This window comes from Chiloscyllium plagiosum, unplaced genomic scaffold (assembly GCF_037043375.1).
Source record: "Chiloscyllium plagiosum isolate Xiang-an unplaced genomic scaffold, Cpla_swu_hap1 HiC_scaffold_30, whole genome shotgun sequence".
In the NCBI taxonomy this organism is placed as follows: domain Eukaryota; kingdom Metazoa; phylum Chordata; class Chondrichthyes; order Orectolobiformes; family Hemiscylliidae; genus Chiloscyllium; species Chiloscyllium plagiosum.
Window position 1 is genome coordinate 31,053,028 of NW_028270168.1, and position 15,810 is coordinate 31,068,837.

Genomic DNA, 15,810 nt, shown 5'->3' on the forward strand with positions numbered 1-15,810 from the left:
TCCTCCTTCTCTCCAGTGTGAAAAGCCTGAGCTCACTCAACCTCTTTTCATAAGACAAGCCCTCCAATCCAGGCAGCATCCTGGTAAATCTCCTCTGCACCCTCTGTAAAGCATCAGCATCCTTCCTATAATGAGGTGACCAGAACTGGACACAATGTTCCAAGTGTCATCTAAACAGGGTTTTACAGAGCTGCAGCAAAACCTCATGGTTCTTAAACTTCATCCCCCTGTTAATGAAAGCCAAAACACCATACACCTTCTCAACAACCCTATCAACTTGAGTGGCAACTTTGAGGGATCTGCGTATATGGACCCCAAGATCCTGCTGTTCCTGCACACTGCCAAGAATCAGGTCTTTAACCCTGTATTCTGCATTTAAATTCGACCTTCCAAAATGAATCACTTCACATTTATCTAGGTTGAACTCCATCTGTCACTTCTCAGCCCAGCTTTGCATCCTGTCAATGTCATGTTGTGGCCTACAACAGCCCTTGACACTATCTACACCACCGACTTTTGTGTCATCGCCAAACTTACTAACCTACCCTTTCACTTCTTCATCCAAGTCATTTATAAAAACTACAAAGAACAAAGGCCCAAGAACAGATCCCTTTGTGACACCACTGGTCACCGAACTCCAAGCAGAATACTTCTCATTCACTACCACGTGCTGTCTTTCAATTCTGTGTATGGACAGCCAAATTTCCTTGTATCCCATACCTCCTAACTTTCTGAACAAGCCTACAATGGGGAACCTTACCAAATGCCTTACTGAAATCCATATACACCACATACACTGCCTGACCTGGGTCAACTTGTCATGTCCTCAAAGAACTCGATGAGGCTTGTGAAGCATAACCTGTCCCCCTCAAAGCCATGTTGACTATCTTTAATTAACCAATATTTTTCCAAATAGCCATAAATTCTATCTCTCAGAATCCTTTCCAGTACCTTGCTTACCACAGACATAAGTCTGACTGGTCTGTAATTTGGAGGGGTTTCCCTATTAACTTTCTTGGAGGGAGGCAAATGTTTCTCTGTTCAATCAGCCAGTACTACTCTTGTGAAGAGTGAGGATGCAAAGATCATTGCCAGAGATGCAGCAATCTCATTCCTTGCTTCCCGTAGTAACCTTGGATATATGGTCTGGCCCTGAGGACTTATCTGTCTTGATGCTTCCCAGAATTTCCAGCACATCCATTTTCTTACTATCAATCTGTTTAAGCCTGTTAACCTGGTCCAATGTTCTCTCAATCAACAAGCTCCCTCTCTCTAGTAACTAAAGCAAAAAACTCATTTAGGGCCTCCCCTACCTCTTCAGACTACTGGCACATGTTCCCCCCACTATCCCTGATTGGCCCTGCCCTCTCTCTGATCATTCTCTTATTCCTCATGTATGTGTAGAATGCTTTTGGGTTATCCCTAATCCTTCCTGTCAAGGTTTTATAGTGCCCCCACCCCCTTCTAGCTCTCCTAAGTCCATTTTTGAGTTCTTTCCTAGCTACCCTGTAATCCTCTAAAGCTGTGCCAGATCCTTGCTTCCTCAACCTTAAGTAAGCTTCCTTCTTCCTTTTGACAAGAAGCTCCTCTACTCTTGTCATCTAAGGCTCCTTCACCTTACCATTCCTTGCCTGTCTCAGTGAGACAGTTATCCAACATTTGCACAAGTGCTCCTTAAACAGCCTTCACATTGCTGTTGTGCCTTTCCTGTAGAACAATTGTTCCCAGTTTATACTCCATAGCTCCTGCCTAATAGCAATATAATTTCCTGTCCTCCAATTAACTATCTTCCCATACCATCTGCTCCTATCCCTCTCCATGGCTATGGTAAAGGTGAGGCAGTTGTGATTACTGTCACCAAAATGCTGTCCTACGAGAGATCTGACATCTGATCTGGCTTGTTGCCACGCATCAAATCCAATATGGCCTGGCCTATCTACATATTGAGTCAGGAATCCCTCCTGGACACAACTGACAAAATTAGCTCCATCCAGACCATCTGAACTAAGGAGGTTCCAGTCAATATTGGGGAAGTTGAAGTCACCCATAACAACAACTCTGTTACCTTTGCACTTTTCCAAGATCTGCTGTCCAATCTACTCTTCCATTTCTCTGCTGCAATTGGGGTGTCTATAGAAAACACCTAAAGTAACTGCTCTTTCCCTGTTACTGACTACCACCCATATTGACTTAGTCAACAAACCCTCCTCAACAACCTTCTTTTCTGCAGCTGTAATGCACCCTGTAATCTAACAATGCTACTCCCTGTCCTCTTTTAACCCCCTCCCTGTTCTTTTAAAAAGATCTAAACCCTGGAACACACAGCAACCATTCCTGCCCCTGTGAAAATCATGTCTCTTTTATGGCCAAAACATCGTAGTTGTTGTGGCCATAATGTGGTTCATGATTTAGTTATACACCAAACAGCATTGTGTTACACAAATTCTACAACAGAGATTCATACTGTCCACAAGGAAGTTACCATGAAGTATTAATGACAATGCTGATTAGCACATAATTTTTTTTCAAGTTGGCTTCACATATATTTCCACTCTGGCTGATTTCAGTTCTATCTTCCCTATTTTGTACAAAATCTTTATTTATAATTAGACATGTTCAATACACAAATGCAGATCCATTTAATTTTGAAGGCTCACAAAAAGCTTTGGATAACTGAAAAACTGAATTCAGTATGCTGATGTGTTGATTCAGTGAGATGAAAGCTTTCGGGAGAAGGGAAATTTTATGTTCCAAGTGTATTCCTTGTATTCTACATCTCCAGTCAGTTTACTGGAAATCAGTTCTGAAGCAGTTATGTTGAGTTTCATTGCCCAAATCATCATCATGCCTCCATAAGAACTCTATCATTAATTTGCTTTGATCCACTCCTGTGCAAATACCTGCTTGCTCACACTTCCTGCATTTATATTCGTAGTTTCCAGGGTATGCTTATGTCCAAAGGAGCAGCAGACCCAATGGGCTCAGAATAAGGCACCATGACAGAAGAAAATTGGCAACTTGCTATATCATTAGTTGAAATGTTGTATTTACATTTGTTTTATGCTAAATTTGTGTAGGCAATTGAGTTCTGCAGACAATTTCTGGAAAATGTGGTCGAATTCGGGATCTGTAAGAACTTATGAACCAAACCAAACTCCCTGAAAATATATTAGGCAAATTGCCTTAACCCTCACTTTTTCTTATTTTAACGATAAGTGTAAGATGCTGTGTTCTGGATGTAGTTCGATTGATCAAATACCAGGCTTGAAACCAAACACTTTTATTCATACACTATAATCAAAATATGGGCAAAATAATAAAAATAAAAGAATTGTCTTAACTACAATTCTATCAATGCTGAACAAAATAATAATTAACTATTAATTAACCGTTCCAAAACAGGAGCATCCCATTAATGCACTCTTGGCAAAGGCAAGTTCAGTAAAATAGATTGTCTCTCATGTAATTCTAGCAGCAGAGAACCCCCCAAGTGCTACTGAAAGCTAAAACTGGGGGAAAAAAAAATCAAGGTTCTGAGGGAGCATGACCCCACCCTGTAATGCTACTTCTGTTGTTCCAACTTTAAAAAAGAATCACCACAAACCTCACAAGCTATTAACTTTATTTACTGGAGCAGACTAAACAGTACCTCTGCCTCAACGTTTCATCATTTAAAAAAAAACCCAGAACAAAAACACCCCTTAAAGCCATAGTATTGTCACATTTTATCCAGTAGATCAATCTGCAAGCTGGATGAGATGCATATTGAGGAAATCAAGTTTGGGGATATAAAGGACCCTCGCAGTAATTTTAAAATCCTCTCTGGCCACAGGTGACGTGTCAGAAGGCTGCTAACATTGTCCCATTATTAAAGAAAAGGGAGGAAGAGATAGACCAGGAAACTACAGGCCAGTAAGTCTAACCACTGGGAAAGTTTATTAGAAAGAATTCTGAGGACCAGACTATATATGCACTTGGAGAGATATGGAATAATCAGACCCAATTGACACTAGATTGCTAGGTTTGTTCAATATATGACACTGATCTTTTGCTATAAATTGTGTCCTATGATCCTGCCCCACTAGTTACCTGATGAAGGAGCAGTGCTCTGAAAGCTAGTACTTCCAAATAAACCCATTGGACTATAACCTGGTGTTGAGATTTTTAACTTTGTCCACCCCAATCTAATACCGGCACCTCCACATTACGGAGGGAATTCCAGCATTTTGACCCAGAAATTCCCTCCCCTAGTGTTGATGATAATGCATATGATGTAGTCTACATAGGTCTATACAATAATGTCCATAATGGCAGACTAGTCAAGAAAGTAAGAACCGATGGGATCCAAGGAAAAGTAGCACATTAGCAGAGAGACCGGAAGCAGATGATGATTGTAAAGAGATATTGCTGTGTTCAAAGTTTGTGAGAAGATTTGTAGCTCGGGTGCTCATTGCTGTGGTTCTGTTCGCCGAGCTGGAAGTTTTTGTTGCAAATGTTTCGTCCCCGGTCTAGGTGACATCCTCAGTGCTTGGGAGCCTCCTGTGAAGCGCCTCTGTGGTGTTTCCTCCGGCATTTATAGTGGCCTGTCCCTGCCGCTTCCGGTTGTCAGTTTCAGCTGTCCGCTGTAGTGGCCGGTATATTGGGTCCAGGTCGATGTATTTGTTGATGGAGTTTGTGGATGAGTGCCATGCTTCTAGGAATTCCCTGGCTGTTCTTTGTTTGGCTTGCCCTATAATGGTAGTGTTGTCCCAGTCAAATTCATGTTGCTTGTCGCCTGCGTGTGTGGCTACTAGGGATAGCTGGTCATTTCGTTTCGTGGCTAGTTGATGTTCGTGGATGCGGATCGTTAGCTGTCTTCCTGTTTGTCCTATATAGTGTTTTGTGCAGTCCTTGCATGGGATTTTGAACACTACATTAGTTTTGCTCATGCTGGGTATCGGGTCCTTCGTTCTGGTGAGTTGTTGTCTGAGTATGGCTTTTGGTTTGTGTGCTGTTATAAGTCCTAGTGGTCGCAGTAGTCTGGCTGTCATTTCAGATATGTTCTTGATGTATGGTAGTGTGGCTAGTCCTTTGGGTTGCAGCATGTCCTCGTTCTGTTGACAACGGAACGAGGACATGCCGCAACCCAAAGGACTAGCCACACTACCATACATCAAGAACATATCTGAAATGACAGCCAGACTACTGCGACCACTAGGACTTATAACAGCACACAAACCAAAAGCCATACTCAGACAACAACTCACCAGAACGAAGGACCCGATACCCAGCATGAGCAAAACTAATGTAGTGTTCAAAATCCCATGCAAGGACTGCACAAAACACTATATAGGACAAACAGGAAGACAGCTAACGATCCGCATCCACGAACATCAACTAGCCACGAAACGAAATGACCAGCTATCCCTAGTAGCCACACACGCAGGCGACAAGCAACATGAATTTGACTGGGACAACACTACCATTATAGGGCAAGCCAAACAAAGAACAGCCAGGGAATTCCTAGAAGCATGGCACTCATCCACAAACTCCATCAACAAATACATCGACCTGGACCCAATATACCGGCCACTACAGCGGACAGCTGAAACTGACAACCGGAAGCGGCAGGGACAGGCCACTATAAATGCCGGAGGAAACACCACAGAAGCGCTTCACAGGAGGCTCCCAAGCACTGAGGATGTCACCTAGACCGGGGACGAAACATTTGCAACAAAAACTTTCAGCTCGGCGAACAGAACCACAGCATATTGCTGTGATTGAAAGTCTCCTTTCAATGGGGGCTTCCACAGGGCTCAATGCTGGAGCACTTGTTGCTTAAGGTATAATGATTTTGACTTCAATGTAGAGGGTATGTTCAAAAAGTTCATGGATGACATGAAAATTGGTAGAGTGGTAAATAGTAAGAAAGATGGCAGAAAACTGCAGAAGGATATCAATAAACTGGTTGGGTGGACAAAGCAGAGGCAAATTAAATTCAACCCAGAAAGCTGAGACAGTGCACTTTGGAATGGCAGAAGACTAAATTATGAATAATAGGGCTCTCTTCACTTTTAGAAATAGAGAAAACTACATTTTTGAGTGAAGAAATGTTTAAGCCATTCAAGTAGTGTGAAGCTACATGGATGATATCAGCGTCTGGTTACAAGCAGAGATGCTGACAAAGGGGTGGTTGTAGAGCAGTGGAGTTCACTTTCGAAAGCTCTTGAAGGCACCATGAATAACGTTTAGCTTAAGCCAGAATATCTGCAGTCTTAAGATGCTAATGAGCACTATTCCACAGGTGCAAATTTTGAGCATTTTGATGAGCATAAATGTGATGCTGGAAACTAACTTGTTCGTAGAGTAATGTTGTATAAAGCAGAAGAACAAGTGATTTTGGTTGTAAATGTAACAATTACAAATAAGATCTTGTCTTGCTGTTCAGGTGTCAGGGATTACATTCATGTTGTGGATCTTGCAAAGGGACACATTGCTGCATTGAAGAAGCTGAAAGAAAGATGCAGTTGCAAGGTTTGTTGTTAATGTGAGATTAGTGCCTCTGATGCCTTTTACAATTTTAGTCCTTTTTCCTCCTGTTCTCCCAAGACTTTTTCAGCATTCTGTAACTTATACTAGGACTCTTGGTATCTTTTGCAGGAACTAAATATATGTCTCTTGCTCTTCAGGTATATAATCTTGGTACTGGAACAGGTTATTCTGTTTTACAAATGGTAAAAGCAATGGAGAAAGCTTCTGGGAGAGAGGTAAGTCAGTATCATTTAAGGAGCTTCAGTAGGGTTACTTTTTAGCTTGGTTGAGTATAAACTAAATAAATTGATGTATAAATTTTAACAGAAATTCCTGGTTTTCTCCTTGTCTTTCAGATTAAATACCAAGTTGTTCAGAGGAGAGAAGGAGACATTGCTTCCTGTTATGCCAATCCAGCTCTTGCAGAGAAGGAACTTGGATGGAAGGCACAGTCTGGGATTGACAAGATGTGTAAGCACTGAATGTGATAATGTTAAGGTTTACTGTAATTTTATTCCCTATTAATGCAACTTAATGGTTGCTATTTTATAGTCTTAATATTTTAGAGATGTGTATATTTGTATCATTAAATACTGGAATATACATTCAATTTTATAAACAATATCTTTCATATTTTAGGTCAAGATTTGTGGAATTGGCAATCCCAGAATCCTTATGGTTTCAGCAAGAATGAAGCATCAAATGCACCATGTAACAGTTGATTGAGCTGTTTTAGAAAAATAACAAATCTTTTTAAAACATTTGTAGTATCAAGGCTGTAGATCACCAGTAATAAAATACTGAGTAGATTCTTAATCTGTTCTGGTGGAGGATGGTATGAACTTAGACATCTATTAAATTTTAAAATTGAAAATTAAGGCTGTTTGAAACTCAAACTGATCAACTGACTACTTCCACCAAGAACTGTTAATGCTTTCTTGTTGACTGAAGTTTGAGCTCTTTAGACTTCTATGACCAGATCTTTGGTCTTGTAACTCTAGCAATTTCTATATAATTTAAATGTGTGTATCTATATACACATAGAACCCATGGGCTGGATACAGCCCTAATGCATTTGAAGTTTTGTACTTTAGAGCAATAGCTTAGAAATAAATGACACTCTTTTGATAAGTATACATGTATGAATTTGTTTTGTTTTTGGCATGGAAATTGCCAAAATAGTTATCAAGAAACTCTTGGATTCTAAATTGAGTTTGAGTTGAAAGAAAGATTCTTAAGGACTCATCCAGGTAAGTTCACTTATGATCTTTTGGTGAAGCTACAATGGACAAGACATCACAAAAGTATTTTCATAGAAACATAAAAGACTGAGATATGACCAGTAAAACTCAGGCTATATTCCCTTGTCTTAGAAATCTAGATTGTGGCCTGAGATGAGGAAGGATGTGGAGTTCAGCCATTTTAATCTACAGAGTGAAAGCATTAGGTGGGCAAAGGGTGTTGTGAGGAATTCAATGTTTTTAGGATGGTTTCTTAGAGCAGCAGGTTCTGATGTTGACTAACAAAATGGGATTAATTTTGTTAGTGAAGCAGCTCTAGGCTAGATTGAATTTCACTTTTCACTTTGTGTTTGGGGGAGGTGTGGGAAGAGCTCGGTATACAATTCATTTTAAACTTGAAAGCCAAGAAAGCAGCTATCAAAAGTGAACTGCATTTTTAGATCCAGGGGCATTTTAAAGCACACACTAGAAACATTCTAACAAGGGACGACCCATGGTTAAATTGAAGAAAAAACATTGTGCAAAAAAAATGGGTGGCAAATCAAAAGATCAGTTAAAATATAGAAAATATTTGCATAACAATTATTAAACTACAAATAAGCATTTACTTATCATTGAATGTCCCAAAACACATCTTCCAGGTAAAGTAGCATTTTACTTGTACCACTTTCAATCTAGCCTATTGAATCTCTACTTACTATGCAATCTTCTTTACATTGGTCAGATGATTGTAAATAGGTTAGAAATATCTAGTAGTTTTGGTGAGAATGGAAGTTTCCTCAACAGTACTAAGTAAGACACGGAAAACAGCATGGAATTCTCTCTTTATTCATTTTGACATTACAAGGAGATTGGAGAACAAAAATAAAACACCATGGGTAAAATAATCAGAATAAGCTACAGCAATGGAACTGTAAAGCGTATATTCAAGTGGAAATTGAAAGGTGCACTGATAAATAGTTCCTTTCAATATTAATTCTCCTGCATTGTCTTTAATTATCACAAGTCAAGCTATCCTCTTTCCAGAACAATCAATTGCAGATTTAAATAATTTGGATTATTACTAAGGTTCTGAATATGGTTTGTTCTCCATATTATTTGCCAAACACACTTGTGAATGCATGCAACAGTATAAACCTTTACAATTTTAACTGTAATTACTTATCAATGCTGCCCAGCAGTCACTATTTTGAGCACTTACAACTCAGCACAGATACAAATGTAATTTGCATTTAATGATTCTTAAATGTACAGCTGTATTTTTCTATGAAGAGGAATGTGAGATAGAACCAAATCAGTTTTTGCTTTAATGACTATTGTTGGGTAAGTTTAGTGCAAATGTTTATGAAAATGATTTTTTCCTCTCCCCACCAACTGTACTGGATTTACAGACCTGGATGTTAGCCTCCACTTCATTTATTATCTATTCTAAATTGGGAAGTAAAGTCTTAATGATTTCTTCTAAAATTACTTTTTAAATCTCCTTTGCCTTCCAGCATCCCAAAGTCTGGTCAAAGTGAGAAAATAAAATGTACTGTCTAATCTGTCCACAGGCCACTCAGCAGTCACAACTGTGGCTTGTGTTGCATATCCTGATATGCCCACTCTCCAGATAAAACTAGCAATTTTTAAAGGTAGCTTTCCAGAATTCTGAAGTGAACAACAATTTACATCTGGTACCTTCTTTGCATCCTCCTTCAAGGAGTCAGTCCACTCTCTTGGTCACACTAACCAACTATATTAGAACTCCACTTTCTTTTACCTATTTTCTGTAGCACAAACCCAAAAAACATGTTATTTTAAGTTAAATTTCTTAGTATTTTAATCCGTCACATCAGGAGAGGTAGACAAAGAAGCCAGTGTTATAATGGGAAAATATCATTACTTTAAAGGAGAGCCATATCTCCTCAGTGTAACATTATGTAAAGATGGCAAAAGGTCAGTCCCATGATCTCTCCAAGCATAGAGAGCAAATGAAAGAAAACTAGTTAAAAAGGTCACCTTATTAATTCTCTCTCACATTCTCCAATATCTGTGACACAGATTTAATGTCATGCTTTTTTTTAAACTGAAGATATCTGAATGTATCATGTGGAGTCCATGTACAGCAACAATTTACTAAATCCAGCCTTTAAAAATCTAGTGCAATTGTATATAACATGCTGCTTGTAGAAGTGTCACACTGTATTCTTGGATCCATTTGCCACAAAACAGAATCCTAGTGTCTCAATGCTGTATAACTCAGTGCATATCAAAAACAAATTTATTATTTAAGATGGATTAATTTAGATTCTACTGAAGCAGCTCTTGTAAAGGATTTGAACTCTAGGAAACTGGCAGCATTCATGGAAACAAGGACACTTTTGTCTTTGCATACTTTTCAGGTACACTATGTACTGACGTGCTCCTGAATTTGCATCAATGTGCTGGTTAATAGTAGTTTACACAATTTAATATTTTGCCAAATTTGTTTGCTGCTTTAAAAAAAAAAGCTCCTGTGAAGCACAGTGACCACTTTGGTAAAGCATTTTACACAAACATAGTATAACTTATGCACTGTAGTTTAGGGAAATCAGCTTGTAACGTCAACCCAAGTTTCAATAACATTTTGGGTAGGATTAAATCAATCATGAGTGAAATGACTTTTTACTTACTGTCCCTTTCTATAAGACATGTCTACACCCAACACTACATTGAGTTAAAACTTTTGGCATAAAATAGAGAAGCCACACAAAAATGATGGTCAGTACGGTTGGCTGGACACACTCCTCTAGTTAGCAGACCAGTGCAGCTCATTGGATGTAGCACATTTTGAGGATGAAACAGTCTTTAAAAAAAAATCTAGCGATGCAACAACAGTGCTAACAGATCCCACAGTGGCAATCATAGGAATTGTAGAATAGCAGCCAATTGGTGGGAGAAAATATTGCCCCTGCAAACTTTTGCTTACCCAGGTGTTGAGGTCAAATGTTATGTTATGTTCATATACTGCTGCAACTGTGTTGAAAGCAGAGTAATTTTAGAAGTTTTTAAACAATTCCCACATTTTCACTGATCTGGTGCATGGGGCCTGCAGAATTTCTGCTTCCAGATTTTGCTGCAATTCTCAATGTAACTATCAGGGAGTAAACAATAACTCACTCTGCATGACTTCAACACTTAGAGCTGTCCTTCGCATGATTCTTCCTATAGTGGCATAGTTAAGATAGCTATGTTATTACTTTTACTATGCTCACCAATCCTTGTTTGAGATGAATCTTACACCCTGTGCCTTGTTTACTAAAATCAACAGAAGCTCAGTTTTTAAAAAAAATCTGGATAAGAAACTGATTGAAAAGATTTGTAGCTTGAATTGTGTATGAGGTCATTGATCTGTTCACCGAGCCCATGTGTTTGTCTGCAGAAAAACACACTGGTTCGGCGAACGAATCAATGACCTAGAAACAGTAGAGTCAAAATGACTGATATTGCTTTGTTTTAACAGCCTAACCATTATTGGTCCTTAAACATGCTGTACCCCAGAGTCACTGAGATTATGATCCCATTAATTGAGAGTAACTACAGTATGTCTAGTCAACATTAGGTGTATTCTCCAGTTAATTTTCCCTTACATTCTGAATAGATAAGATGCTTTATTGCTGTTTCTTGATTCCATCAGCCAGTGCAGCAGGACTGTCCATCTCTTGCACTTCACAGTTAAACCAATGATTCCACAATAAAGCAATAAGACGTGAGTACATCAATTTGCAAGTACAAAAAATACACTGATACTACATAGAGCACATTTTGTAGCTTTAACCTTAGTTGAGACTAATTGGACTGAGGCTTGAATCCTAGAGCTGAAATGATATGATACCCTTCTTCCTCATAGGAACTTTTATGAATTATGTCTACCTTGAAATAAAACCTACATTAGGAAACTGTTGCTGAGTATTTGAGCTGGAAAGAAGTTAAAATTGAGTAGATACTTCCTGCCAAAAACAGTAATCACTTTACTGATAAAATTACCTCTGAAGGGACTTTGGATTGTGCCAGTAAAAATTGTGGATATATCCACTCTAGGAGAAAAATAACTACAAATAAAATAGTCTGTAAAAGACTGGAGGTTGGTAGCACGTGGCTCGAGTTCAGTTGTCAGGTGAAAGTTGAAGGGTTGAAGAAAGTTATACAGGTTTCCTCAGTTTAGTCAAATGGGTGGTAGCTGCTTTGCAATGAATTCTTTCACTGCCATCATTTCCTGTGTTATGAAAAAAAGTTTATTAAATTCCAGTTTGAAAAAAATTACTCAAATTCTACAATTCACACTTTTATTCCAATAATTGCAAGTTGAAACAAAGCAACTTTCCAGCCTACACCAAGAAGCTTTCTCCCTCAGAAAGCACCTCCGTTGGTTTTCAAAGCTGCCAACATAACCATCAACCTCAAATTCACTTGCTCCAATTCTTGGAAACTATCATTTTATTCCTCTAAAACCCTTGAACATGTCATTGTTGAAACCAATGACCATCAATCCTGAGATTTTCCATTTGAATCTCTCAAATCTGCATTGAACAGAATGTATCTAAGCAAAGTTTCAAACAGCATCCCACATGAGGGTGACCATTGCTGTGTTAATCATCCTTGACCTCTCCTCTGCATTTGATAACATCTTTGCGTCATGCACCCCCGACATCAGCTCAGAGCAACCCCATTGCTTACAATTCTGATTTTCAGTCATGGCAAGGAATTGACACCAACCTCACAAACAAACATTATAACTTGGAGGCCACAAAAACACAGCTGAAGTTGAGACCCAGGGAGAAAGTGAGGAAAAAGATTGGTCTGAGACTGACTTGCTCCATTTCCCAATTGCACCAAACAGTCAGGAACAAAGCAGAGAATGAGGTATGGCTGATAAACTGCATTTATTTCAATGCAACTGAGGGCATGGAACTAGGATATCAAAGCAATTAGAGACATGTCTCAGGGATGGTCAAGTTTGGAAGCTTAGTGTTCCAGGGTAGAGATACTAATAGGAAGGATTGGGGGGTGTAGAGAAGTGAGGAGAGGGAAATTATTTTTTGATTAGGATAACATTACAACTGTATTTAGGGAGGATATTTCTGGGAATACATTCAGGGAAATTACTTGGGTGGAACTGAGAAATAAAAGGATGATCATCTTGTTGGGGTTGTACTATGGACCCCCAATAGCCAGTAAAATTGAGAAATTTGTAAAGAGATCAGTTAACTGCAAAAATAATAGCGTGGTTATTGTAGGGGATTTTAACTTAGACAGTCCCAGTCTATGTTTGGTAAGTGTTAAGGGCTTGGATGGAAATGAATTTGTCAGGTGTGTACAAGAAAGTTTCTGATTCAATATGTGAATGTACCTACTAAAGTGGGGTTCTGTCCTGGTGGTGGTTGGAAGTGGAGGAGATGCGGTGGAGGGCATCGTCGACCACATCTAGGGGGAAATTGCAGTCTTTGAAGAAGGAGTTCCTCCTGGGAGCAGATGCGGCGGAGACGAAGGAATTGGGAATATGGGATGGCGTTTTTACAGGGGGCAGGGTGGGAGGAGGAACATTTCAGAGAACACCTCTGGGACACCCGGACCAACCAACCCAACCACTCCGTGGCTCAACACTTCAACTCCTCCTCCCACTCCACCAAGGACATGCAGGTCCTTGGACTCCTCCATCGCCAGACCATAGCAACAACACGGTTGGATGAAGAGCGCCTCATCTTCCGCTTAGGAACTCTCCAACCACAAGGGATGAACTCAGATTTCTCCAGTTTCCTCATTTCCCCTCCCCCCACCTTGTCTCAGTCAAATCCCTCGAACTCAGCACCGCCTTCCTAACCTGCAATCTTCTTCCTGACCTCTCTGCCCCCACCCCCACTCCGGCCTATCACCCTCACCTTGACCTCCTTCCACCTATCGCATTTCCAACGCCCCTCCTCCCTACCTTTTATCTTAGCCTGCTGGACACACTTTCCTCATTCCTGAAGAAGGGCTTATGCCCGAAACGGCAATTCTCCTGCTCCTTGGACGCTGCCTGACCTGCTGTGCTTTTCCAGCAACACATTTTCAGCTCTGATCTCCAGCATCTACAGTCCTCACTTTCTCCTTTATACACTTAATGGTAAGGTCCTGGGAAGTATTGCTGAACAAAGAGAGCTTGGAGTGCAGGTTCATAGCTCCTTGAGAGTGGATTTGTGGGTAGATAGGATAGTGGAGAAAGATTTTGGTATGCTGCCTTTATCAGTCAGTGCATTGTGCAATTCTAGTCTCCCTGTTATTGGAAGGATGTTGTTAATCTTTTCTGAACCCTTTCAAGTTTCACAAGGGTGTTGCCAAGGTTGGAGGGTTTGAGCTATAGGAAGAGGCTGAATTCTGATTCTCCCTGGACCATTGAAGGCTATAAGGGTGATCTTATAGAAGTTTAAAAAAATCATGAGGAACTTGGATAGGGTAAATAGACAAGATCTTTTCCCTGGTGGGGGAGTCCAAAACTAGAGGGCATAGGTTTAGGGTGAGAGGGGAAAGATATGAGATCTAAAAGGCAACATTGTCACGGAGAGTGGTGCGTGTACGGAATGATCTGCCAGAGGAAGTGGAGACTGGTACAATTACAACATTTAAAAGGACTCTGGATAGGTATATGAATATGAAGGGTTTAGACACATATAGGCCAAATGCTGGCAAATAGGACTAGATTAATTTAGGATATCTTGTCTTCATGGATAAGTTGGACCGAAGGGTCTGTTTCTATGCTGTCCATCTATGACTCTAATATGCTGTCAAGTCAGCATTTCCTATTAACTAATTAATAAGATCAAATATTGAAGTGGTACATTTATATAATTGTGTAAATACCCAACTTTAGGTAATGTGCTATAAAATCTTTTATATGGTACAGTTTTAAATATTATAATCAAGTGTAATGAATAAACTACAGTTGCATTCACCTGTTGACATGAGCAGTGCTGCATTAAATACGTTTTGAACTGAATGTTTTCAGGATTAATGATTGTTTTTAGCTTTGCAGCTGTTGACGATCCAAACTCTAATGGTATCATTAGATCCTTTTCACCATGACACTGCAGAATGCTGATATCCTTGTTGACATTGTTACCCACTGCCTAGAATTTAAAAAAATCAAAAAATACTTAAATTATATTATATTTTCAATGTAATTTTCTTGTTACTTGTTTAAACACTTAAAAATATCAAGGGCATAAGGTAACACAGGAAAAGGGCCTGTTGAGCCTGATCCACCATTCAATACAATAATCGCTACTCATTCTTTTCACGCTCCCTCCCACTCTCCCTACATTCCCTTACATCTTTGGTGTTTAGAAATCTGTCAGCCTCTACTTTAGAAGGAGCTCCATGTTATCTGGGGCAGAGAACTGCAAAGATTCATCACCCTCTGAGTAAAAATAAATTCTCCACTTCCTCATTCATAAATGACTTTCCCTTTACTTTGAAATGGTGTCCTCTGGATTTAGACTTTACAACCCAGGAAAGATCTGTAGATTTCAATGTAATCATCTCTCTTCAAAGTTCTAGACCAAATACTGACCAATTTTCTCCAGTCTCTCTTCATTAGGACAGTCCTGCCATGCTGTAAGTCTAGTGAACCTTTGTTGCAGTCCCTCATCTGTACATAGCCTGTCAGGCATGGTCTAACCATGGTTGTACAAATACTTTTAATCAACCTGCATGACCACCCTGCCACAAAAGCCCTCTAACCAAGATGCTATACAACTGAAAAAGAAGTTTAGGAGCAAATTACTGAAGAGTCATTAGTCTCAAAACGTTAGCTTGCTCTGTTTCCATGGATGCTGCCAGACCCATTGTGTTCTCCAGCATCTGTTTTGAAATGAAAGTTTGCTTCGCCTGCTCTCAAATCCTCTTGCAATGAAGATCAATGTATCATTAGCTTTCCTAACTGCACTTGCAGATAAGCTTTCAGTGACCTTATTGAAGAGAATGCCGAGGTCCTTTTGTACATCTACTTTTTTCAGTATCTGGAAATACTCTGAACACTAACCTTTTTATATAGTGTTTGTGT

The 15,810-nt window shown here is 39.6% G+C and overlaps 2 protein-coding genes across 6 annotated transcripts in view; one reads left to right on the plus strand and one right to left on the minus strand.

Moving 5' to 3' along the window:
* Positions 1–7,664, plus strand: part of gale (UDP-galactose-4-epimerase) — a 32,883-nt gene extending 25,219 nt beyond the window's left edge. For all 4 annotated transcript variants that reach the window (XM_043717747.2, XM_043717746.2, XM_043717748.2 and 1 more), the window contains exons 9-12: positions 6,428–6,513; positions 6,669–6,746; positions 6,867–6,981; positions 7,150–7,664. In XM_043717747.2, the coding sequence (XP_043573682.1) occupies positions 6,428–6,513; positions 6,669–6,746; positions 6,867–6,981; positions 7,150–7,232 (362 nt within the window). In that variant the 3' untranslated portion in view covers positions 7,233–7,664. The remainder of the gene's footprint in view (positions 1–6,427; positions 6,514–6,668; positions 6,747–6,866; positions 6,982–7,149) is intronic.
* An 894-nt stretch (positions 7,665–8,558) lies between these two features.
* The window catches only part of LOC122563689 (acyl-protein thioesterase 2), a 29,537-nt gene continuing 22,285 nt past the window's right edge, over positions 8,559–15,810 (minus strand). For both annotated transcript variants that reach the window (XM_087976865.1, XM_087976864.1), the window contains 2 exons: positions 14,702–14,875; positions 8,559–11,988 (listed from right to left, as the gene is read on the minus strand). In XM_087976865.1, coding sequence (XP_087832991.1) covers positions 11,938–11,988; positions 14,702–14,875 — 225 coding nt within the window. In that variant the 3' untranslated portion in view covers positions 8,559–11,937. The remainder of the gene's footprint in view (positions 11,989–14,701; positions 14,876–15,810) is intronic.